General features: G+C 46.0%; 3 protein-coding genes across 3 annotated transcripts; 1 reads left to right on the plus strand and 2 right to left on the minus strand.

The window, feature by feature from the left end:
* Positions 1 to 1,596: 1,596 nt before the first annotated feature.
* On the minus strand, positions 1,597 to 12,429 carry LOC446091 (neuronal acetylcholine receptor subunit alpha-7). The gene is made up of 9 exons (XM_029847595.1): positions 12,236 to 12,429; positions 8,979 to 9,118; positions 8,502 to 8,546; positions 8,193 to 8,302; positions 5,348 to 5,595; positions 5,006 to 5,200; positions 4,604 to 4,690; positions 2,967 to 3,076; positions 1,597 to 2,879 (listed from the first exon to the last, which is right to left on the minus strand). The coding sequence occupies exons 1-9, from the start codon at positions 12,297 to 12,299 to the stop codon at positions 2,271 to 2,273; spliced, it is 1,608 nt and encodes a 535-aa protein (XP_029703455.1). The 5' UTR covers positions 12,300 to 12,429; the 3' UTR covers positions 1,597 to 2,270.
* Positions 12,430 to 14,805: 2,376 nt separating this feature from the next.
* Positions 14,806 to 15,793, plus strand: LOC115252427 (uncharacterized protein C3orf85-like). The gene is made up of 5 exons (XM_029847597.1): positions 14,806 to 14,933; positions 15,041 to 15,076; positions 15,171 to 15,295; positions 15,367 to 15,452; positions 15,582 to 15,793. The coding sequence occupies exons 2-5, from the start codon at positions 15,043 to 15,045 to the stop codon at positions 15,658 to 15,660; spliced, it is 324 nt and encodes a 107-aa protein (XP_029703457.1). The 5' UTR covers positions 14,806 to 14,933; positions 15,041 to 15,042; the 3' UTR covers positions 15,661 to 15,793.
* On the minus strand, positions 15,788 to 21,413 carry LOC446016 (neuronal acetylcholine receptor subunit non-alpha-2). Its single transcript, XM_029847596.1, has 6 exons — positions 21,182 to 21,413; positions 19,598 to 19,749; positions 18,244 to 18,288; positions 18,043 to 18,152; positions 17,053 to 17,971; positions 15,788 to 16,804 (listed from the first exon to the last, which is right to left on the minus strand). Exons 1-6 carry the CDS (start codon positions 21,243 to 21,245, stop codon positions 16,631 to 16,633), a joined length of 1,464 nt encoding a protein of 487 aa, XP_029703456.1. The 5' UTR covers positions 21,246 to 21,413; the 3' UTR covers positions 15,788 to 16,630.
* Positions 21,414 to 25,427: the final 4,014 nt, after the last annotated feature.

Raw genomic sequence — 25,427 nt, forward strand, 5'->3', positions numbered from 1 at the left:
TTATATATGGTAGATTTTACTGCTCAAGTTGCTTCCCGTTCAACCAGAATGTTTTGTGTCGTAACCTTCTGCTTCCCTGTGAAGCAAACATCAGCCGCACGCTGAGCTCAGCAGTGGGACTAAAGACGCGGCCTGGTCTCAGCAGCCAGACTCAGCGTGCGACCACGTCTGCCTGGCTGGGCCGTGTGAAACATCCAGACACTCCAGTCTCGCACCATTTAGGAGGTGTACGGTTCAGAAGCCTCGGAGCCTGCTGGTGTTGTTCTGATGGAGAACAACAACGCTTCACACGTCAGGACACACAAGAGTCCTGACGTGAGGTCGACGTGTGGCAGAAGCCCTTCAGCTGAGTTGTCTTCCTGCCGGGGGGCTGTTTGTTTGCTTACAGATGGTGTTGATGAGACTCAGGCGTTTGTTCCCATGGGCTGTGGAGGAAGTTTGTATAGAAGTTTGTATGCGGAGGAGAGGAGAGGAGAGGAGAGGAGAGGAGAGGAGAGGAGAGGAGAGGAGAGGAGAGGAGAGGAGAGGAGAGGAGAGGAGAGGAGAGGAGAGGAGAGGAGAGGAGAGGAGAGGAGAGGAGAGGAGAGGGGAGGAGGGGTGATGCAGAACCGATTTATTGAGATCAATTAGGTTTGGGCTTTATAGGTCAAAGGTTACAACAATGATGCACTTAATTAATTTTTTTCAGGTTTGGTTAAGACCAACTGGCCTCCAAAGAGGACATCATTTGTTTGGAGGTCAAAGGTTAAGCTCACTGTGGCTTTCTATGGAATGAAAGCAATATCTCACTCATAAGAATTTCAGCACAAATACTCTGAGGTCAACCACTGTTCAGGGGTCAGGGGTCATTCCAATCATCAGGGGTTCACATCCCTCCCTGGGGCCTCCGTGCTCCAGAGGTTGGACCTGAACCTTCCGGTTCTTAGATAATCTGACAGTCAGCAACACTGAGGGAGTAACAGCCTCCAGATGTGAATTTGCTTCTCAGGTTGTGCACCCTGGCTAATACACACCTCAACAGTAAAGACTCTCCTACACACACACACACACACACACACACACACACACACACAAACATATGGCTATATGGTTGCCAGCTGATGCTTTATCATCTAACCTACATGTCCTGACAGAGTCTCTGTTAATTTACAGTTATGTAATAGTTTCAGATTAGGATGCTCCTCCGTCATGTGTGCTTTGGAGACACTTGGTTGGTTAATTTCACCTTCTGCTTGAAGCGGGAAGGGAATTACTTTATTGTTGAACAATCAGGCCAAATGAAAACCACCTTCATGGGTTTTGTTATATTTCACGGCTTTCCTTAATTACTTTTTAGAAAGGTGAAATTGAAGCCGATGGGGGATAGTTCAATAGTCATCTGTGTGCCCACCATCTTTGTTTAAAAGATATAATCCCTGACTTTATCTGCATAAACCTGCATAAATCTGTCATAGATTTATAATGAGGTTTAAATCATAAACCAAGTGAGCTTGTTGCAACACCACTTCTTATTATTATTTAAATGAAATGTCGGTTTTCTTGGCGTTTATTCAGGCAGTGTAGTGATGCTACAGTTGAGGATCCATCACACTCTGTTCCTCAGAGAATAAAGTTTTATTGACACAAATTGGAAAAAAGGTCACATCTAACTGATGGAGGTGAACGGAGCAGTGAGAGGCGAACCTTTACAGCGACAAAATCCTTTTTTACGCGTAATATCATCTGTTATTAAAAATACTGTCCAGCTGAAGGGACATTATTGGCCAAGAGATCCACTTTAGGACACAAACGTCTGTCTTAAATAGCTCGAGATTATTTTAGCTGAAACAGTAACATCAAACGAGGACTCCTCTAGCTTTTACACAGGATCGGTACTGAAATTAGACAGTTGAGCCATTAAAACAGAAGAAACAGTAATTAAATCCACAGTAACATCTGTTATTGACTCATCAAATGCACCAACACTGATAGCACAAACAGACAGTAACGTCCCCAGAAGGTTTATGAGCTGACGTCACCTCTGCCTGTACAGGTGAACACAGGTGATGAGGTGGACCGGAAAAACAACGTTCTCTTCAATCAATTCTATCTCATTAATTACTCACTAAACAGACGTGTTCAACTCTACTGATTTGGATCTCTACTCGTGGTTATCTTTTTCTCCTTTCCAGGGTCTCCAAAGTCTGACTTGAACTTCCTGTCCTGCCTCACTCTTTATATTCCTCCGTGACCCTCCTGCTCTGTTTTTGTCCCTGTCCTGCTGGAAACACCTATGTGAAGTCCTTTGAAACGGCCTCTATGAAGTTGGGCGCAGACATGAGGATGGTGAAGGTGCAGATGATGGAGAAGAGGGAGAAGGCCACCAGACAGAGGCGGTCCACCACCGCCGCCGCAAACTTCCACTCGCTGCAGATGGCCTCGGCCTCGTCTTGGTCCCGGAACCTCTGGGCTATGTAGGACACCTCCTCAAGGATGCACATGATCTCTGGTGGGGGGATGCTGACCCTTCCCACTCCCATTCCCAGGCTTCCGCCGCTGCCTCCGACAGGTGGCTCCGCCTCCTCGCTGGGGGAGCTGTGGTTGCGTCCTCCAAGTGCCACCCCAGAGTCACTGGAAGGGGGACAGGATGAGCTGTCTGTCGGGTGGTAGGTGCTAAAGTAAAAACCCATGGAGCCGTTGGAGGTTCCTGTTGGGCACGATGGGCCAGAGGTCTGAGCGAGGGGCACGCTGAGGCTGGGCATGGCGCTCATCTCTATGGAGCTGGAGCTGGAGTGACGCTGGGAGAGGTGGCGAGCTTTATAACCCGGCCGCTTACGCTCGTCACCGGGTTGCTTCATTCGGAGGAACCAGGCACACCAGTTCAACAAAATCACACGAACCTGGAAAAGCAAAGCGAGATGTCAGAGGAAACTGCCTGTTAGGGGTTTTACATGATGACCCCCAGAATGGGAACGCCGGTCACTCACCCATTTAGGCATCTTCCCTCCGTGAGGGTCGTGATGGTGAAACTGCAGGACGATCACTGTCACCACCACAGACATTCCCACAATCATCATGGTGCTGGCAAAGTACTGCGCTGTTGATTACAGCAACAAAAAAACACTTTCACTTTTGAGGGTTTTGGGTTTTATCCTGTGTATTTAAACTCCAGCTGAACTGGCCCAGTCGGACTTAATAAACAAGCACCAAGAAAATGTGGGTTGGCTTCACACTGTAACATGGATGGAAAGCAGAGCTGGTACTGTTGCCAAGGGCAGAACCAACACACACACACACACACACACACACACACACACACACACACACACACTACAGATGCTGAACACTGCTGCCTAATGAATCATATACTGTATTTGATGAAATAGCAAATAGGAATCATTGTTGGCAAATGCAGTCATAAATTAAGTCCAAACAAGCAGCATCAAATGAAATAAAAGTATTGTGCCGAACAGATTATGAAAGTTTGAGAGTACAAAAACATAAACAACTGTTGGACATTAGGCCACAGTAGTGGAAAGCAGCGCTATAGGGGACGACCTTGTGACGGTGACGAAGATGATTAATCTTGCTGACGTCCACAGGCAGCAGACAGAACCTCGGGGGACTGGTCTGGGTTGTGGACATTGAAAAATGGGCTAGCAGAAAGAGAGGTGCCCCTTAGCAAGGTACCCTCGCCTCCATATGCTCAGAGCACCTGTTCACACCACCGCGTGTTCTCCCTGTGTTCATGCATGTATCTCGTGTGTAACAACCAGAAGTAAAGACAATCATGTCTCCCTCTTCCTCCTCTTCTATCATTAAACTGATGCAGACACTTTAATTACTTCATTTTTCCATTAAAACAGATCAGATCTCAGATCAGTCAGGAGGGACAGTTGTCTTTTGTTCTGTCTCCTGTCCTCTTTCTTCTGCTGCCTCCCAAGAAGGAGATTTCACAGCCCATTAACGGCGCTGACAGTTTGTAGCCGATAAATTTAGTCTACCTGCTAACCACTCGCTTCAGCCGAGTGATGTATCGACGCCTTCCGGCCTCACACAACACGCGTTTCTTATTTATCTGCGCTGCCAGACGACGGCGTGTTTTCAGGTCTATCATTTGTCCCGTTATTGTGAACGTGGTATCTTTTGGAGGCAGTTTATTCAAAAATTAGCCGATAAATCAAACAGACTCATGTGCATTTGTAATTAACTGGTTAATTACAATTCATTTATTCAAAGGCAGCAGTAGGATGTTTAGGGTGCAGAGGCATGGCGGCGTAGAGGGCAATCTATCATGTGGCATAAGCTGATAGCAGGTAGCATAAGCAGAATTTTACATTATTTGTTTCCTCTGAAGGACAACCTCAGGGACCTTTATCTAATTCCAGGTTAGAAGAGCACCTTAGAAGGAAGCATCTCATCTAAAGGGCACCTCAAAGGATGTTTTCTCCACTAGGAGGGCGCCGTTGAAGGCACGAAGCCACAATTTGCCCGAAGGGTAGGAGAAAATGGTTTATGTGGTGGTCTTAAAATTCTGTGCTGACCTCCTTCACCAGCACATCTCCCTATTGAGTGCACACACGCATGTGTTATAAAGGGGCACGTGCACTGAAACACGACCCACCGATGAGTGGAACAGAGTCGGACGTGGCGGGCATGATCTCTGCTACCAGAAGCATGAAGACAGTGAGCGAAAGCAGCACAGTGATGCCTTGAGACAGAGACAGGAAGAGACATCAGCACACAGGTAAAAACAATCAGTCAATACCTACATGTGTAATCAGTAAGTTGCCATGGCTACAACCATGTATCCTCTGATGGCTCCTCCGACTTGTACAGTATATTGACAGTATTAGACGTTTGTAATCATCCAGGCTGCCTTTACAAGCTGAGTGACTCTCAGACTGATTCGAAGAGCAAATATTCTTATTCAAAATTGCTGATCACATTGAAAGATATTGTTTTATTTCAAGTTTAATTATTATCTTTTGTTCAGTGACACCCTGTCTGTTGAAGGCTTTCTCACCCAGAGAAATCTTCTCTCCAGAGTCTGCGGGCAGCAAGAAGACCAGCAGGGCCAAGCCAGAGATCAGCACACAGGGGATGAGCAGGTTGAGGCCATAATACAACGTCCTGCGGCGCATGGTGACTGTGAAGGTCACATCGGGGTACGGCTCCTTACAGCAGTCGTAGTAGAGCTCGTTACGCTTGGCCGGCACCCCTAAAAGACGAAGCCACAAAAAAGACACAGGATAGGTAGGACAGGTTTTGTCCTGCGGGTACAGATGTGTGTTCTGTTCTCACACAGCTGAGCTACACCTTTATCACACACTTATCTGCATGTGTGATCAAGAAAGCCGTCCCCTACCCACGAGGTCCCACTCCCCGTTGGGTATGTATGTAGACGTGTCCACGTCCAGCATCTGGAGGTCCAGCAACCAGCCGTTGTGCGTCCAGGAGCCGAATTTTAAGTCACATTTTTGGACATCAAACGGGAACCAACGCACATCGATGTAGCAGGTGCTCTTCAGGATGCCTGGCGGGATGTACTGACAGTAGCCTGACGCGTTCACCAGAACGTTAGTGTGGAACGTGGCGTCAAACCGCTCGTCGGCACTGGGGAGGGAATAAAGTCAAACTGGTCTTTAATCAAGGATGTCTGCTCACATTAGTGTCTCATAACAACAACCGGACCCTGGAGGTTGGGTTTACTAATTCAAACGGATGATGTTGAGGAGCGGAGCCCCAACTTGTTGTTTTCTGGTTCTACAAAGCAGCCAAGGTCTTCTGAAAAGTCCAAATGGTTTCAAAGGAGGTGTTATTGTGATGAGCACAAGATCAAATAGTTCATAACCACATCTTCCACGTAGGGTTAAAATATGTTAACTCCAAGTTTCCAACTCTATTTGTCCAATTTCTCGATCATCTCTTTTACTCGCTACCCGGAATACAAACTCACATTTTCATCTGCTCACACTGTGATTGAAGTTCCTGGTTATCACTGTAGAATTTTATCACAAATACATCATTGAAAATCTACAAACATATGACACAGGCACGCCGCGCTGGGATGTATGTTCATGAATAAAAGCACTCAACTTCGGATAAATTCGAGCTAATGTTTGAATAATTCATCACCAGAGCTGCCTGGTCCACCCTGCTGCTGATGTTTAATCAACTGGAAGGATGTGAATTACACAATCTGGGGCGTAAAAGGTGTTGAAAATTAAATTCTTTTGTGTTGAATGTGGCTGCAGAATGTTTCTCCTGATCAAAAGCCACAAGGAGATTTGAGAGTGGAGCAGGGGTGAAACTGAGCCTGGTGCTGGCTCCACTGGTTCCGGTGGCACCAGCAGACACGAGTCATCCATCTAAAACGGAAACTAAACAGGTTTCTGACTTTCACTCACAGACATGTTTTTTCATGAGTCCGTACTGTGAAACCGTGACCCTGGTGCGGACGATGCTGAGTGGCAGGTAACATTGCTGGAAGGACGGGAGGCTGCAACCACCCAAATCAAATAAAAAGACCAAAAAACTTGTGGCGGCCAAGCATGCATCCATCCATCCAACCATCTGTCTCAAAACAGATTCAGACAAAGTTACAATTTAGTCCATTACATCTGCTCCTCTAGTTCTGTCAAGCAGCCCCTCCTCTCTCTCCGTCTACCTCCTCTGCTGGCTGAAATAGATCTCTGCCATTCGCCTCAGCTGGACGTCCTCCTGCCTCATTAATTCCCAGTCGCACCATTGATGGATGACAACGTTGATTGGACACCGTCAGACAAACGAACGTGCCAAATTCAATTAAAAAAGTCAGCTGTCAATCACAGACAGGTGTATTTGAAAATGTAACCAGAGTGAATCTCTGAGACAATGTGCCACCACGGAAACCAAGGAGTTGGCTCTTCATGGACTTCAGACACCAACTCAGCCACACAGGGGGGATGGGGTGGGGGGTCATTTTGGATGGTCCTCACAACTTCAAAGGACTGTTTGAGGGTTAAGACCTTGTTTTAAGGTCGAGGTTAGAATTGGGTTTAGGTCAGGGTTAGGTGGTTAGTTGGGATGGGCAGGATAGGGAGCTGGGTTATGCATTATGGTGGCGTCAGGGTGACCTGACAACACAGCCGTCCACAGCTCCCCATCTGCCGCTCAAAAACCTACTAATGCCCGACTAGCACAGTGGTGACATGCTGATAAAGTATGAGGTGGCGTGAACCAGAATGGGATTGTAAATCCCCTGACATTTGTAAAATGAATGTTCAGATTCCAAGATGTCTGATATGTGGTTTAAAAATGAAAGGGGCAGCTCATAGATTACAGAACATGCATTGATGTGTTTCTTTAAAGCATAAGTGCTAGCATCCAGAATTGTTGTGTTTGTGATTATTGAGATGAATAACAAAATTAGCAAAATTCCTCATATCAGGAAGAAACAGCTGGAGCAGCTAAATGGTGGTCTGAGGCAGCTCCGGCAGGAAAAAGAACTGGACCAACAGAGGAATAGTTCCATCCTAATCTCCTAAAGAGATTAAATAAGTCCAGAGCAGAATTTCAGCTTTTTTACATTCGTTTGGAACATTACCAAACAACAACAAAAAAGCAGTTGAGAATTTTAGCAGGAGGAGATGAAGCTCTGAGAGAAAGTTCCTGCTGAAAGAGGAGCAAGGAAGGTGGAATGAATTATGAGGAGGAGCAGCAACAAAGAAATATGGAGAGAAAGAAGTGAATTAGAGTGAGACATTGGTGAGTTATGAAAGAGAGATGTTGGGAGACAGAAAGAAGAAGGGCGATGGAGAGAATTAGAGAGGCAGATATGGGAGTAAAGCAGGTGAGAGCAGGAATAGATTAGGGTGTTAATCCAGGCAGGTCTAAAAGCAGGGCTTTTAAATTTGGGTTAATACCTTCATATCTTTGTTCTGTCCTGGTGCTTTTCTGAAATACAGACATTTCTGCATTGTTCCCAAATCGTATCAGATGGGATCTATTTCCCGTTTCTCTGCACCGGTGCCGATGTGTCTCTCGAGCGCGCGGAGGCAGCGCAATTAGTGGTTCTGAAGAGCAGTGGCCTACATTCAGAACTGACTCCAGAAACTCCCCAATACAGACCCGACCAAAACAAACGTCATCAAACTGGCCTCAATCACAAACTCCAAGAAAGAGATGGAGGTAAAGAAGCTTTTAGGGAACGGTGCCAGAACAGTTCTGACCTGTTGTAGAGCAGGATGTCAGGGGTCCAGACCTGGTCTGAAGGGAATCGGAGGTTCTGGACACCAGGGTAGCTTTCTGGATTCCAGGTTAGGTAGATGTCTGTCCAATACTGGGACAACAAGAGACAGAGGTCAAAGGTGATGCTATGGCTGCAGAAGAGTGTGAATTTATTCAACCTGTTTGGATGAAACAACACATTTCCCCTCCTATTGGGAATGAGGAGGTGTAGATTAACTGGACAGTCCAGCTCACATTTGGAACTCAAAGCCAGAGTGGAACCAGACGAGGACCCCTGGATGTTCACTTACCAACTGCAGCCATGCATTGGTCATCAACACTTGGTTCTTCTCATCCTGTAGATGAAAAAAGGGTGAAAAAAAACTGAATAAATCATGAAAACAATGATGTTACCCAGCATTGTTAAATGGTTTCGAAGGCCCGGGTGGATTTAAGGGATGTAAACGTGTGAAAGAATAATCAGGATGAGAGCTTGACTCTTGCTTTTTATGGCTGGTCTGTGTACGTAAGTCTCTATTTGTTACACTAAAGAGACTAAATGCGCTCTATAAGGAGTGAAAGGGTTTTAAATAATTGAGTTGTTCATTTATATTTCAAGACTGAGTAATATGGTTTAAAACTTTAATGTTTTCATGGCATTATTCAGGAGGACAATAACCTGGTTAAAAGGATTACTGTAAGCATCCAAAGGACAAAGTCGAGAGAGAACTGACTGAACTCTAACATTTAACATTCCACCCTTGTTGGAAGATCTCGGCCATCCTTACCACGTCGATGATCTGCAGCAGGGTGAGGCCCAGCTCCACCAGGATGGGGGCTGAGTCGTTGACCACGGGCCTCTCCAGCCGGTTGTAGTTAGCCAGCAGTTCCTTGTAGAGCTTCCTCTGGTATTCCCCCTGCAGAGACCCTGAACAAGACCAGAGACACCGGGAGATCTCGTTAAATAATGGACTGGTGCAAACACACACACACACACACACTCTCTCACACACACATACACACACACACACACTCTCACACACACACACACACACAAGTACATATGAGGTATATCATGTCAACTCTGTACGCCCTAAAGTAGCACATGCTAATGATGCATCTAAAGTAGATCAATACTTCATCATTACAGCCAGTGATTATTAGAGGTCAGAGGTCACAGACACAAGGCTAAGACGTGTCTATCTACGTGAAGGAAACTGACCAGATGCCAGAGATGAACCATTTCAGGATGGAGGAATTTGAGAGCGTGTGACCATCAGAGTTGCTAACGTAAAGTCAGGCTGAAGTCACATGACAACCGCTGCCAGGGTTGATTCCACTATAATATGTGAAACCTGGATGAGTCTGGACTCCTTGGGGAGGGGGCGGGGAGTTGTTAACAGTTTATTTCTCTGTCTCCCCGGGGACCAAGACATTATTCCTCCACATCGGTTATGAGAATAGCGGGTGGGCCGATCGATGGACACCTCTACTGAGGTGCAATGGAGATGAAATAAAAAATGTGGATTGGAGAAATACGGCATGAACCTGGGCTGTGCAGGTTAACCTCTTTATGTCTGTGGAGCTCTGATGGGGGTGCTAAAAAGAGATGGAGGTGTTTCAATCCAAGAACAACATCGGGTCACCTATAGAGGAGCCTTGATGGTGTCGCTGGCAGACCTGAGGAGCGTCTGTACATCAGCTGGCAGCTGTGCATCTTACCAACAGATGCTTCCATTAATATCAACCTATATAAGAATGAACTTAGGAGACATCTGATGCAGCTGATGCTGAGCATCACTATTCATGTTGCAGATGTGCTTCTGAAGGCAGCAGTGCTAAACAAGTGAATATGACAGAGAGCAGAAGTGTCTTTCTATTATTCCTGCTCTGTTTCTGCCTCTAATCTCTTCCCTTCTCTTCATCTTTTGGAATAAACACCCTAATTTATTCTGCAACCCCCCCATGAAAGCCTCCTCCCAATATTGGGATAATTCATTCAGCCATTTCCATTTTCCCGATTTTTCTCAGCTATGCTAAATCAACCCTTTTCTCTTTTGACAGTGTTTTCCTCTTTCTCTTGTGTTTCTGAACACATGAAAGGTGATAAGGTTGGGAAGTCCTTTTCCAGTTTATTCGCAAGAACCTGGAAAAATGAGGTCATCACCTTTAATCACACGATCTACAAATGAGCAGAAGGAATTTATGCTGTTTTATGTCTTTTCAGCAGGAAATAGTACCAAAAACGCTCATCGCAGCCACAAAAGACACTGGGACATGTGCATCTTTAAAAGAAAGAAAGGAATCTACAAACACAGATATTGATCCAAATTCTTATAATCTGACACCTGCCGTTATATGATAAATCCCATGATAGATCTAATAGCTCCAGAAATGACATAATCTGATTATTTTGCTACTGAAAATACCACTTTTCTCATCATGGTGTGTGTCGTGAATTTGTCCAGATGGGCTCAACATTGATTTGGAGTAATTCAGGTATTGTTTGTTTGTTTTTTGGTGGTTAGTTCTAGACAATCTAAGAAAAAACTCATGTTCAAGTGGTCATAATTTACTAACCACAACCCTAATGTATGTAATAAATCAGTTCTGTGGGTCAGGCTGGACAAAAAGAGGGCACAGAGCAAAGACCTGGAGCTCTGAAACTAGAGAGGGGAGGGGGGCTGCACAAAGACCTTGCTGAGGGACCGCCGCTCCCTGAGGAGCAGGACCGTCGACACCACGGCGGATGCTTCATGTTCAGGCATTCAGTTGCAAATATCTCCTGTTTTGGCTTGAGTGTGAGGCGAGAGCTCAAAGCATGATGGGAACTGATTCGCTCTCTTTTGGTTTTGCTGTAGCATTTTCTTTGTCTGTCACCCACGCCGGCGAGGCAGGACCGGGAAACCCCATTAACGCGCCGTTACAGGCACCATGAGGCGCCCAGCGCCGTAGAAGAGGCCTGTGAGCGTATGGTGGGGTGTGTTAATGGGGTTTTCGAGGGACGGATTCATAGAGGAGAGATTCACAATAAATCTACAGTCGAGGGTTTAGAGTCTTAAAACCGCTGGCTGCTTAATCCTAATCCAGGAGTTAAGACCTTTGCCACGGTCCGGTTCAGAGTGCCTGGCGACCACATCCATGTTCCTCATGGTGTGAGGGCCACAGATGATGGATGCCAGCATCCTACCACCAGCAGACCCACGTGTCCCAGAGCTGAGATGTGATGGAGGCGTTTTTACTGGTCAGAATATCACTCAACCCTCTCTTCAACACTCCCCAAACCAGAGTTTAAGACTCAGTCTGCAGCGTCTGGCTGGAGTCCCTGCAGGGAGCAGAGATGCCATCATGACTCTCTCAAAGCCACGGGTAGAAAGATGTGTGACCTGGCTGGACTGGAGTGGAGATGCATCTTAGTCACAGCAATGATGAATTTCAGAGGCAATGCGCTTGAGCTTGAGATGCTGTCACAACGATGTGACTGTTCAGGTGTGTCTCACAGAATTAAAACATTCAGCAGAAAACAGACAGTTTTCAAAGTATTTAAAGAAAGAGCGAAAGGGGCAGACACACAGAGACATGCAGGCAGAGAGACACAGAGAGACAGAGACAGAGAGAGACACACAGAGACAGAGACATGCAGGCAGAGAGACACAGAGAGACAGAGAGAGACACACAGAGACAGAGACATGCAGGCAGAGAGACACAGAGAGACACAGAGAGACAGAGAGAGACAGAGCTGGGACAAAAGGTTTGAGACACAATGTCAAAATCTTGTTGCTAAACAGCCCAGATGCTGCAGAAAGGAGCATTTCTGCAGCCTCGTATGGACATCTGCATCCTGTTAGAAACATGGATTCAAGTGAAAAATCCTCCTCATTTCTTTCAGATGCATTCACGGGCTACAGTTTTGAATCCATGAGCAAAAGATTGGAGACGCCAAGAAAACCCGTTCAATTAGAAACCCTCAAAAACCCCAGAAGCAGCAGCACCGTTAGAGGAGTAAAGGCAGGAAGGAGAAGAAGGGGCTAAAAGTTGCTCCTACCTTGGAAAAGCGCAGCCGCACAGATGTAGAAGCCAACCGATCTCCAGAACTTGTAGAAGCGCATCCTGACGCAGGTCGGTGGCTCCTTCGGTGCCCGTGAACCTCAGAGCGGCAGAAGACTGGAAGCTGCTCCGCAAACAGGAGGGAGACGACGAGGAGGTGTGTGTGTGTGTGTGTGTGTGTGTGTGTGTGTGTGTGTGTGTGTGTGTGTGTGTGTGTGTGTGTGTGTGAGAGAGAGAGAGAGAGAGAGAGAGGGAGAGAGAGAGAGGATGAAGCGCCGCTGGAGTTCAGAAACGCGCGTTCACGCCGATGCTGAAACCCTCTGACGCGCGTCCACGCGAGCGAACGTCCTGGAGTAATTAAGAGGGTAAACACAGATGAGATTAAAAGTCAAGTCAACACAACATAAACAAAGACGTCAATAAATTAGACGATTTAGACGGGTTTATTTTAACCGGGTTCATTTAAACCGGGTTCATTGGTAAAATTGGATTTCTGATGCTGTCTCTTACATCACGTGATATATTTTAGATCTACTGTGCCACATTTACACCGCATGAGTTCAGAGCTGTGCAGTAATCTGTTGTTTGAACGACAGACCAGAACATCCGGACCCCCCCCTCCCCCCCGACACTGACATGTCTGATTTCTGCATTAAAGTGAGTCCAACTCTGACATTTCTCTGTGTCCTCTGTAGTAGAAGCAGCGGATTTATGCTGTTTGATGCCATTTGCTACCTCGGTCACAGCGGGGGGGGGTGGGGGGTCCTAGCGAGGTGTCAGATCTTCTGACAGGGTCGCTCCATAAATCCCAGTGTGCATCACGCTGAAGCGGCCGTTTTGGTGAGGTTTGATGGGCTCTTGCAGAGTGTGGATCACATCAGTCAGAGATCGGAGATGAAAAAGTGTTTTTGAGTTAAAACATGGGAAAAAAATCACTTTAATTGCTTTAACGTCTGAAAATAATACGGCATTTTTCCTATTTTTAATTTCTTTTTATTCAGCGGCGTTAAAACAGCGACGTTTTATCGTGAGTGTGTAATCCTGAATCCATTCTGGAGATTAGATCAGAGTATTATGCATTATTTGGCTTTTAAAAGCATTGTTCCACTGACTGGAGGTGATAGGATGGAGAGAAGGGGGGTGGGGGGGGGTGGGGGGGTCCCTGCTCCATCTTTCGTAAATGAGAAGTTTTGTCTTAATCGGTTTTTAATTGAACTTAAATATCACTTGAAGATTTACCGGTAATGAACTGAACAGAAGCACCAAACATTAAAACAGAAACATCCTCCAGTCTGGTCAACACTTCCTACTTGGAAGTGTGTGTTTGTGTTTGTGTGTGTGTGCGTGTGTGTGTGTGTGTGTGTGTGTGTGTGTGTGTGTGTGTCCGTATGGTAAACTTCATCTTGATCCTCCTCAGAAAACTTCCTACGGTATCTGCCTGCCATTTGTCTCTCTTACACGGATGGTACCATGACCTATTATGGGATGTCAGAGAAAGGTCAGCCCTCTCACACGTTTAGGACTGGAAAAGGTCGCAGTGTGCACGAGAGTCAATAAAACACAGGTGACACTGTGTGTCTTACCTGCCAAAGGGCTTTTTCCCCTTTCTTCATCAGTTTATTAAAGCTGCCGAGGTTCATAAATTAAAGAAGTGATGAATTGTTAATAAATTGAGCTGAGTTTGACTTTTCAATATTGTCTCTGTGCATTAAGTCACTACAGCTGTAAGATGGTCATTTTCCTGAGTGCAGGCGTAAATATTGCATCCTTTCCAGGGGCCCCTGGGAGGCGTGCTGCTCAGCTAGGATTTTCACTGCATCACCTTGAGAAGGAGAAATCCAAAGTGATTCTCTGGAGATCCGCAGTGAAATCTTCAACATCTGGGAAAAACGTTTCTGACTTAAAATCAGGTTAAAATATTCTGTCCTCCCAAAGGAGAAACGGTCTGCTGCATCAAAACTGCTGCTGCTAACCCTAACCCTAACTGTTTATGAATTATTCAAGTTGAGTTTGTATTACTTTAATATTTTAAAAAAAGTCTTCAATTATTTTAAGTAAAGAAAATAATTTAGCATTAAATGTCAGCAGATGTCAGATTTCAATGCCTGAAGCAGACGCCACAAGAATGCGGTAATACCGCCCTCTAGCGGAAAAAGGCTGCATCGGCGCGAAATCACAGCAAGTTTAAATTGGTTTTTTTAAATAACAACATTTGAACTGCACTTTAAATAGTTAAGTTATTTTAAGGGCATTTTGTTGATGAAACAGATTTAGAGTGACAGATAATGCAGATTCATGATTCATTTTCTATATATTTCTAAAAATATCTAATTGCATTTCTTATAACCCAACAATAATGAAAAGGATGAACCCTTTTCTCCTTTTATACTGTAACCTAAATACATTGGACTGTTCAAATCTTCAGGCTGCTGTGAGCTCTGCAGCCTGTTTTCTTCCTGCCAGACTTGGAGCACACAGTATGATCTTTGTGTTGACTGTGAAGTGTGACCCGTTCCTGCAGAGAGGGTGTTTTTGGATGAGACCTCTGGCACACGGAAGAGCCGGCTGTGACGGCTCGGCCTGTTTATTCATCTCCAGGCCGACCGTCTGTGAAAGAGGCTCCTGTTCAGGTTCACATTCACACCAGAGGTTCCAGAGACGCTGCAGCACTCAGCAGATCCACTCTCACGCTGCAGGTAAACCCCACATTTATGATTATCTACACTTTGATCAAAGTTTAGGAGGTGAAACTTTAAAATCGATATGATTTGTGTTGTGTTAATTCTTTAACTTGCCATTGTAGAAATGAGGTTTGTGCTCCTGTTTGTTCTCGTCAGTGGTGAGTAAAGCAAATACTGTACTTAAAAGGATCAAGTGCAAATGGTTCCAGATCAGAAAGGGTTTGACGATCTCGTGTTTTTATCCTTGCTCAGGGGTTTTAGCTGCTCCCTTCGTGAAGGAAAAAGAGGCCAAGACGTTCATCCGGCTGAAGAGACAGTCGGGATACTGGGATCCATATCATTCCCAGAACATGTGGGGATACACCGTTCAGGAGCAGGTGAGAGGCTCTGGTAGCATCACCCCCAGCCAGCGAAGACCTGCAATAAAAAAGCTGTTTTTCATCATCAGGCCAACGAGTATTGGACAGCTCTACGCACTAATGCTCAGTACTACATAGACCTGAATAACCTGATGTTTGACCGCTCCGTCGCCACGTGAGTGACATCAGCAGCAGCATCCGTGCAGATCTTACTGTGAACCGGTGCACGTGAAGCAGTTAGTGTGGGGTGTGTGGGGATCAACAGTCAGCCTTCTCTGATCATTTGTTGTGTTTCATTGCTTAGGGAGAACAACAGGATGTATATGGAGATGCTGCGGAACGCACAAGCTCACCTGGACAGTCAGACAGGGGGACACAGATAAAAACTCCGATGTTGTAGTTTTTCGTGGAGAGGCAACAAACCTGGAAGAGTTTTTATGTTGCAGAATCATTAGATGCATAATTTGTTCATTAACAGCGTCAAGTATGTAACTGAATTAAACACTAAAGGCAAATAAAACAGTGCTTTATTGTGTTCATTTAACTTATACAATTAAATTACAGAACATTCTGGGGAAAGTGGGACATATTTATCAGTTGACGTTTGCAGGAGTTGTGCATCTCTCCACTTGGCCGCCGGGGGCGCTGTTGTTCTTTTATTGTTTTTCAACCTGACATTTGATTAAAGCAGAATTTATTCGGTTTAATTTTTTTTCAACATTCAAAACAACTTGATGTGATTTATGTTAACAAAACAGTTGTGCTGCTTTTTTTTAACACTGTTCTGATTTTATCAGATCATCATCAGACGTATGGAAATACAAGAGTCGACAATAAAACAAATCCAGACAGTCAATAAAGGACGTGACATCAGAGTACACTGTTCTGTTCTATTCCTGGTAGGTAAATAAATATGTATGGAAATATCTACTTTTTCTTCTCTTCGGAGTCGATACGAGACGTTTGATGCAGGTGGCCCGTCTCCCAGGGGAAATTGGAAGCATTCATGCGAGAAGTGCCAAATTCAACACAGACGTGAACTCAGAGAAAGTTCTCTGTTGGAAAGTTTTCACTTTTCCCTTAAAGCAGTCAGAGGATTTCTTTTTATTTCATTTTATGTCAGCAGGCTAAAATAATTCTTCATCAGATCTTCTCAAGCCTCCGACACCTGAAACCTGAAACTGAAACAACTGCCTGAACGCAACAAAACACACTGAGTGAATTCTTTGCATTAGAACCATTTTAGACAGTGAGAACAGAGAAGACAGTTAATCAGGTAACTAAAGTAAGGTTACATGAACAGTATACCATAATAATAGTCAGCCTTGCATAGCTGTTGTTCAGACCTGTGAGTCACTGCGGCAGGTTGGAAGGAAGCTCCTCACTGGAGGACTGGGGGAGGACTTGCATGAACTTCTGCAGAGCTGGAGTGAAGATGAGGATGGTGCCCAGCACGGAGACGGTGAGGAAGGCCCAGAGGAAGATCCTGTCCAACACCTGAGCCACGAACTTCCAGTCCTGCACCACCTGGGAAACCAAAGGCGTGACAGCAGCCCATTAAGGTCCAGTCATGAACTAAAGTCCCTGAGGTCACTTCTCCATAAAGGGAGTCTTACACTGTTTTAGCCCCTCCCCCTCCCCTGCAGCTGGAGCCTCGCCCCCTTTGAAGGGTTTCAAATCACCTTTAAAGTCATGTACTTAATTGAACAGTTCATATGAGACATATTCGACCCGGACTCCGGTTCCCACAGCTCCCATGGCTTCAGTGAACCCACCTCACGGATGAAGTGCTCCTTGCGGATGTGTCTGCTTATGTAGCGGACAGAGAAGATGGCCTTGTCCAGCATGGTCGCCCAGTCCTCATCATCCTTTCCCTCCGAGGACGCCTGTCCATAGGTGCCTCCACTGCTGATTCTCTGCCCCCCCCTCCGACCGCCTGACCGAGGCTTCGGCTCCGGGCTTTCGGGTCCCAGCTCTGGGTAATGGTAGCGGTCCGTGTGGCCCCGCATGCAGAGCAAACTCGGGAGTTTCTGCAGGAAGAGAGTGCGGACCCATGGCGACATGGGGTGGTAGGTGGCCGAGGAGCGGTGGTGCACGTTGATGACGAAGACGGTGACGATGATGGAGAGCGTGACGAATATCATGATGAAGAGCAAGTACTCGCCGATGAGAGGGATGACCTTGGAGGAGGAGGGGATGATTTCTTCTATGACCAGGAGGAAGACGGTGAGTGACACCAGGACGGAGGTGGAGAGGGACAGCTTCTCCCCTTCGTCCGAGGGCAGGTAGAAGACCAGGACCGTCAGGAAGGACAGACCCAAACAGGGGATGATGAGGAAGAGGGTGTAGAACAACGGCAGCCTCTTCAGGATGAAGGAATATGTGATGAAGGGGTATGAGTACAGGCCGTCCTTCCTGTTCCCTTTAGCGCCGGTGGCGCTGAGGATCTCCCACTCCCCGTTGTCGAAGAAGTCCTTCCGATCCACCTGCTTGTCGATCAGAATCAGGTCCACCATGGTGCCGTCGTAGGTCCAGGAGCCAAACTTCATGGTGCAGTTCTGGCGGTCGAAGGGGAAGAAGGTGACGTCCATGGTGCAGGCGGATTTGTAACTAGCAGGGGGCGTCCAGGTGATGGCGCCGTTGTACCTGACGATGGCTTTGGTCATCAGGGAGCCCTCGAACCTCCCATCAGCACTGCGGAGAAAGAAAACCAGCCCGTGTTCCTGTTCTTTGAAAACAGCATTACTGGTGATGGGAGGCTCTACTTCTCGTAAAGGACGATGTCGGGCAGCCAGAGGTTTTCTGAGGGAACCCTGATGGAGGTGATGCCACCATATTTGTCTGGATTCCAGCGAAGCTTGAAATCGATCCACTCCTAATTAGACGGATTTGCATATTTCTGTGATGGACTGAGGTCAACATTAACACAATGTTAATGAATCATTGGGGGGGGGGGGGGTTCTCACCTGGCACAGCCAAACATTGGTGGTCATCAGCTGGTTCTTCTCATCCTAAAACAGAACCAACAAATGTTAGTTTTGGAGCTAACACATGAGTAAGGGACTCATTAGCCATTAAATGCATGCTGTCCATGTAGCCGCCACTGAGCTTGATTGATAAAAGTGGCTTTTAATGTTGTTTTTAATGATGGAGTGTCCAAAATTCAACAGAACGTAATTGCCCTCACAAAAATTTGCTTTCCTTTGCTTAATGAAGTCATTATTTCTTAAAATATGGTTGCAGATCCCTCTCCATGAGCGTTATTATCCATATTTGGGAACTAAAAAAATGTGTACTCTTACCAACAGATACTGATTGATTTCAGACAAAATGTTTCAGTAAAATAAAACAAGGGTTCTGTAAGCTATGCATGCATGCTAGCATTAATGGTTGGGCTTTATTTTATAACACCAGATATGCTAACGCCATCCAAACACGCCAAGCTGAAGGCTGAAGTGTTTGTGTAATGTAGAAGTGCTCAGTGTTTGTTGACCCCTCATTAAAGTGTGTTGCTTGATAAATGGACTATAGGAGAAGCTATAATGGAAGCTAACTACATTATCTCTCCCCGCTTCCATGAAAGAAACCTGAACCCAGTGGTGGCTTCCGTCGCCCAACCATGAGCGAGGCAAATGCAAGGCGAGGTCAGAGGAGCGATAGAGCAATGGGGGGATGGAGAGCGGGAAATACGCCTGCGCTTCTACACTGGCAGAGGCAAATCTAAGGGTGAAAGATGTGACAGAAATGGCCCCTGCTGGGAGAGATGGTAGCTGCTCTGTGAGTTTCAGAGCAGGCCACAGCTGTCAAGATGAGTCGGCTGCTTTAGTGATCACATAAAACAGGGGAAGCATAATCTAATGCAGACGCTCGCAGCAGCAGGAGAGATGGCTGCACTCCCTTCATTCCTTTCTTTCTTCCTTTCTTTCTTTCTTTCTTTCTTTCTTTCTTTCTTTCTTTCTTTCTTTCTTTCTTTCTTTCTTTCTTTCTTTCCTGGCTCTGTGTAGTCGACTTTAAACTGGTTTGGATGAATATTTCAGGCGAAGGGGTTGAACTCCTCCATTCGCCTCCTCTGCTCCCTCCTCTGGAACATCCAAACCATCTCGACCTATCGCAGACAGCAGCCGAAATATTAAATAACCACTCCGGTTATACAGCGACATCAAGGTCCACGCCGACAGCCGAAACACGACTTTCAAAATAAATGACGACAATCTGCACTTGTTTCAATCATTCAATAATGTGGGAAAATTATTGGGGGAAAGTGTTTTTCAGCGGTGAAGTACTGAATAAGAGGAAAGAACGCCTCGTCCGTTGTCTCACCACATCAACCAGCTGGGAGATCTTGAGTCCGAAGCGCACTTTGATGGTGTCATTGGCGTGCTGGATGGGCCGGACCCAACGCTGGTATCCTTGGAAAAGGTTCCTGAGGAGAGCGTCCTCCATCTCCGCCAGGGACACAAACTCGCTCTGGGCTGGAGCAGACAGGCAGAAAGCAGCTTTCAGAGCCCCGACAGGACCTCCCTGTCCGGTTTGATACACAGCTAATGCTAGCAGAGCCTTTTGGATCTGATTTAAAGAAGAGAAGATCATTTTGCACCTTGTTTTAGCGCAAACTAGTTGGTCTGGTAAATGGTTGAGCAGTGTGAGTTTCTGTCCCTCCCATTTCTGACTCTCACCACAGCATAGGTGTGGATAAATGATCTGCTCTGGTGACCTGGATGATAAATATGGGGTTGGGGGGGTGAGAGCCTTTGCATCAGAGCCGCAAGGCTCTGAAACAACCTGTCTGCCGTAATCAGGTCAGCTGGGTTTCCCCTCAGAGCTTTTCATGCATTTACTTCCAAATTTCCCCCAATTTGTATTTTATTTTCAAATCAGTTTACCTGCCTTTTACCTTTTTACAATGATTTTATTTGATTTTCTATCGTTGATTTGAGTGTCAACTGTGACTAACGCATCGAGGCTCTTGAATTAAAATCTGGAAGAACATTTCCTGCAAAGGAAATATTTTACCAGATCTTTAAAACCTGTAATAAAACAACTCAGGCAGGTATTGTAGGAGGAGACGAGGGTCTAATGGTGCATCGCTGCCGTGAGCTAACAGCAGTCGGCAGCTCTGTGTCCCTCCGCCTGAGGCGATCTGATGTCTCTGAGGACACCAGAGACGGCTGTATTGACATGAGACAGCTGCAATGTCAAACACAAGGGAGACCGAGAGGAAGAGCTAATGTGTGTGAGGAAGAGCGAACACCTTGACCCCCACGCTGGTTTATCCTCCGACTCCACATCTGTCTGGATTCACGCTCGATTAGACTTAACATGTAAGCAAAGCACAGAACCACCTGCCGTACGACGGCGTCTGGCTCCTTCTGGAGCTGCACTGATGATGTTTGGGGTCGTAATTGCACTAATAAAGGTTCAGTTCACCTAAAGCTTAACGTGAACACAGGCCAGGATCAAGGGGCATAAATATGTGAAGACAAAACGAATTCATCAAAAGTTTGGTGAGTCCAGATTGTTTTCTTCTTCGGACCGCCGAAGCCTCCCAGACAGACAGAACTGGGCCTGGGCTAATGATGGTTGACCCGAGGGACTTTAGTTGTGCTGTTTGGATGCACAATGTCAAAATACGGGCCCAAAGTTGGGAAACATCCTTTCAATTTACCCCTCAGGGTTAAATTTCCACAGCGGCAATGTAACATTCAGAACAAATTCATTTAATGTCAATTTTGTAAAAGCAAGACTAAAACGGTCTTTGAAATGTGCAGGTTGCGCTGCATCAAGGTCATGGGGTGACTTTAATCACGCGCTCTGTCTGCGATTCTGTCCACACTCAACACGGAACACGCACAACAATAAAGTGATGAGGAAGATGAGGAAGGAAAGACGGCGGGGTCGTCTTACCGGAGGTGTCGGTGAGGAACACCGGGCGGGACAGCGACAGGAGGAAGAGCACCGTCAACTTCATGGTCCTGGTGGTCGGGCTTCTGTTCCTGCTGTTCTGATGAGGAGGACCGCGGTGGTCACAGGGGGAAGGTGCCCATCGCGCAGCGGGGAGCCGGCCCGGTTTTGCCGCGATCACCCGCGAACGTGCGTGGTGGTGCCCGTGCGCTGAAGGCTCCGCAGGAGGAAGCTGCTGCCAGTGGAAGAGGAGGAGGAAGAGGAGGAGGAGGAGGAGCGGGAGGGTGCAGGGAGGGACAGATTCCCAGGTTAGACCAACGCGTAAACCGAAGCTGACTTTCTTGACATTGATGAACTGGTGTTGTTGGGTTTCTTCCAGCTATTTCTCAGTTCTACCGAAACCGAACCACAGCGAGAAGCCTCTCTGTGAAGAGGTGGGTTTAAGGCACCGTTTCTGCACAGTTTGTATGGACTTTTTTCTATTGTTTCTCCCTGAAAGCGCCGATCAGTGAAAAACATGTGTCGCTTCTCGTCCACTAGAGGGCACCGATATCAATCAGAATATTGCAACATATAGACTGAAACAGCAGCTTTATGTGTGCAGAGAAGATATCAAGATAACTGTTCTTAAATACAAATGAACTCATTTTTCCTGCTTAATTGTGTGGGATGGATTTCATTCCCCCGGTAGCTCATCATAGGATAAACTTTGCCCACTCTGTCATTACATTATTTCTAAAATGTCATATTCCTGAGGCTCTGATCAACTTGCTGTTTCTGTTTAATGTTTCTGGACCGTAGGAGGAACCTGGAATACCTGGAGAAAACCCACACAGGCAGCAGGAGACATGCATGGGACTGTGTCTCACAGGGAACAATATGAAGAGGAAGAGAGAGAAAAGTGCTAATGACAGCTTAGAAGAACATTTGAAAAGGAGAAAAAGAGATGTGAAATCTGTGCTGAGTGTAGACAGTTCAGCCGAGGTGAGAAGTTAAAGTTCTGCCGACTGTTGTGTTGTAGTTTGTCTACACTGGAGCATCCACACACACTTTCACACCAGTTTTAAGTAATTAAAACCAACACAAATATCCACATTTCTGGTTTACTTAGAATAAAACTCCACTTCTCTTGCCCCCGGGCCTGCACCTACTGTCAGTGTTGTGGGGGCAAAAAAATAATAATTCAGGCTGTTCCACGTGACTTCACAGCTCCTGTTTCAAAAACCCTGATCTGATTAACTGGAACATGATTTCTGGAACGATAAGGAGCCGGGGAGCTGCAGAGATCAGATGCGACTGTGATTCTGGAGAGAGCATAAAATCCAGAAATTCATCAAAGTCTTCACAGCAACCAAAAACTGAATATGTCCAATAAAAGCACAGAAGGTGAAGGTCCGCTGCAGCCAGCCAGGCGTGAAACGCACATTCTCTGTGTTTTCATCCTCTCCACACCCTCCTCCACGAGGGAAAGTGACGGGGATAACAGGAGGCTGATTATCACAATGAAATTATCCTGATTTTCTGCTCCACTTGGAGCTGTGGGGCAGGCAGCTGCTGCCTTCAAGATCGGCCCGTCATTCACAGGCAAAAAGCCTCGCGGGCTGCAGACCTGCCGGTGCTTTGCCGTGCTCCTGTGGGTGGCCGCGGAGTGTGTGCACATCCTCATATGTGTGTGTGAGGAAGAGCGGGAAGGTGGAAAATAATTGGAGAATGCATTTTTTCTCAACTGTAGTTAAGGTTTGCATATTTTGCCTTGGTCCTTTTCTCCTAAGGTTTAATCTTAATCTTGTTTTTAGGATATTTTTTTTTAACTCTTCCCTAAAATTAGACCTTGCATGAATGTTAAAGAGGGTCTCACAGATGCTAATCAGATGAACATGCTAATGCTACAATCGGTGCTTTAAATGAAAACCTGATAACTTTGTTGGCTGAGGTTTTTGCATTCCCTCGTTCTTGATTCAGCAGTTCATTTATTCGTAACCACAAACATCACAAAGCATCAAAGGAGATCAGAGAAGCAGGAACCGAATGTTTCTGATAAGAGCAGAGAAGATCAGGCACAATCAGAGCGATCACATCTACGCAGTGGTTCACTCAACAGACGCACCACGTCAGTCTAGATGTCCTCTCTGATAGTCACTTTGTTCTTGTGCGACTGATGATCAGAAGAAAAGAGCCATGATGGAAATTCAGGCCCTCCCACGACACCTTTCAAGCACTGAAAATGATTTTACTCTGAGTTCTGAAGTTTCCGATTAAGTACAAGGTTGATAATAATCAAATCAACTGAATTTTTGGGCACAGTCGGATTTTTTGTTTATTCCCAGTGAAGTCTTTTTTATCTTGTAAAGGTAAATTTCAGATATTTTTTTGTGTACAGCAGCAAAGGAAAATGGAAAAATATGATTTAAATGGGATGTCGGAACAACTCGGTCCTCTGACAGATGGGAAACAGTGAACACCAAAGATGCCATCAGATGTGAGTCAGCTGTGGTCTGTGCAAACATGTCTGTTCGTGTGTGTGTGTGTGTGTGTGTGTGTGTGTGTGTGATCTCCTGGAACATGGCTGCGCTTTAGGGCTTGTACCCTCGGGTGTGTGTTTCTGTGTGTGATAAAATCATTCTCCATGTTGCAAACATGTTGCATAACCCTGCGGAGCGTCTGGACGTGACAGACTTCAATGACGGACCTTCTGTCACACTCCGACATACATGCAGCCCGCCCTCCAGAGCCTTCCAAAGGAGTACTGATGACTTCACGTCGCACTGGGATCCTCATTTTGCGTCCTGACAGGAAGTGGAAACCCGCTGAATGATTATTAATTAGCCTGAGATATTGCTTATTTGAGCAATCTGAAGTGTTTGATTGTGTTTTTGATGTCCAATGGTGGAGCTTTGGCAGCAGCATGGGGCTCACAAGCTTGCTCAAGGCCACTTTAGACCACTAACACATTAAACCAACAACCCTCCTATCACCTCTGCACCTGAGCCACGCCCACACGGTGTCCATTTACAGCTTAGCATTAGCTTGAATGCTAACTGAATAGTGATAAAGCAATAGGTGCAGCCTGTGCTCCAAGTCCTTGTATTTTATGTGACATCTGATTTTGTTACCTAACACACACACACACACACACACACACACACACACACACACATACACACACACACACACACACAAACACGAAGAAACATGGAATATGTATTGTATATTTCAGATTATTCACAGGTCACATGATGTAAAACAAAACTCATCATGACCTTCCAACCGCTTCCCTGGATTGGAAAGTGCATCCTGTACTAAAAAAAAGTATTTTTAATAAAAATGAAAGTAACATTCAGCAGGGAATGACTCAGACATGCTTTATTTATCAAGGTGGGGTATGTATTTGCCTAAAAGTCAACATAAAATGTCTGATATATCCCTCTCACTACACAAAAAAAGTTTTTTTTGGGTGTTTCAATGATAAATATTCATCAGGGAATAAAATTAGAAGGCTGCTCTCTGGTGAGCATTTGTGAGTGTGTGTACTGCTTTAGGAGGCAGCCATTTATGTGTGAGAGCATCCTGCATGTGTGTGTGCATGCACTCAGAAAGCTCCCATTGGAATGAATTATTTACAGGAGAGTCTCTTTTGCTTATGTACGGTCCACCGGCCGCGGGCGCGTAAAGTTCCGCTCCCATCGTCGCAGGAGACAACCCTTATTTATCGCTCGCCCTCCTGCGTGCCCTATCGCTCCACTGCAGATGTTGCAGCCCACATCTGGCCTTGCCTCTTCATATAAAGTCGATTAAAAGGAGGAAAAAGTGAAGGAGGAAGACATAATGAACCCATAACATATACTGCATGTTTCAAAAGTTTGATCCCTGATCCTACAGAGCTAACATAGAGGCCGTGAGATGTGAGAGTCGTGCACGTGGCACTTCCACCATACTCGAGCCCTGCGTTCCAGGAGCCACATGCAAACAGACAATGACACGACTGAAGATCCATGTGAAATATTTATCCATGGCTGCTGGATTAATAATGTATTATCCCTGAATTTAGCCACCACCGCCTCGTTTTGCTCTGCTGTGCTGCCATTCCGATCATTCAGCGGCGATCTGCGGCTTTAAAACATCAAACTTGGACCGTGACAAATTCAGATTAGAGCGCAGCTGCAGCGTGCCGGATGCAGACAGCGCGCCTTTTACTATAAATAAGCAGCAGCCATGTTTGTCCAATTTAAATGGCTGTTGAAGGGAGACA

The sequence above is a fragment of the Takifugu rubripes genome, chromosome 14, assembly GCF_901000725.2.
Source record: "Takifugu rubripes chromosome 14, fTakRub1.2, whole genome shotgun sequence".
Classification (NCBI taxonomy): Eukaryota; Metazoa; Chordata; class Actinopteri; order Tetraodontiformes; family Tetraodontidae; genus Takifugu; species Takifugu rubripes.

What these genes read in the sequence shown, in the direction of transcription:
- LOC446091 (XM_029847595.1), bottom strand. Translation starts at nt 12,299, where the DNA reads ATGCGCTTCTACAAGTTCTGGAGATCGGTTGGCTTCTACATCTGTGCG. An exon ending in TGGAGAGAAGATTTCTCTGG is followed by an intron (nt 4,691 to 5,005) that starts GTGAGAAAGCCT and finishes CTCTGTCTCAAG; the next exon opens with GCATCACTGTGCTGCTTTCG. An exon ending in CGACTCTGTTCCACTCATCG is followed by an intron (nt 3,077 to 4,603) that starts GTGGGTCGTGTT and finishes TGTAATCAACAG; the next exon opens with CGCAGTACTTTGCCAGCACC.
- LOC115252427 (XM_029847597.1), top strand. Translation starts at nt 15,043, where the DNA reads ATGAGGTTTGTGCTCCTGTTTGTTCTCGTCAGTG. An exon ending in GATACACCGTTCAGGAGCAG is followed by an intron (nt 15,296 to 15,366) that starts GTGAGAGGCTCT and finishes TTTCATCATCAG; the next exon opens with GCCAACGAGTATTGGACAGC. An exon ending in TTTGACCGCTCCGTCGCCAC is followed by an intron (nt 15,453 to 15,581) that starts GTGAGTGACATC and finishes TTCATTGCTTAG; the next exon opens with GGAGAACAACAGGATGTATA.
- LOC446016 (XM_029847596.1), bottom strand. Translation starts at nt 21,245, where the DNA reads ATGAAGTTGACGGTGCTCTTCCTCCTGTCGCTGTCCCGCCCGGTGTTC. An exon ending in GTTCCTCACCGACACCTCCG is followed by an intron (nt 19,750 to 21,181) that starts GTAAGACGACCC and finishes TGTCTGCTCCAG; the next exon opens with CCCAGAGCGAGTTTGTGTCC. An exon ending in CCAATGTTTGGCTGTGCCAG is followed by an intron (nt 18,153 to 18,243) that starts GTGAGAACCCCC and finishes CCGTCTAATTAG; the next exon opens with GAGTGGATCGATTTCAAGCT.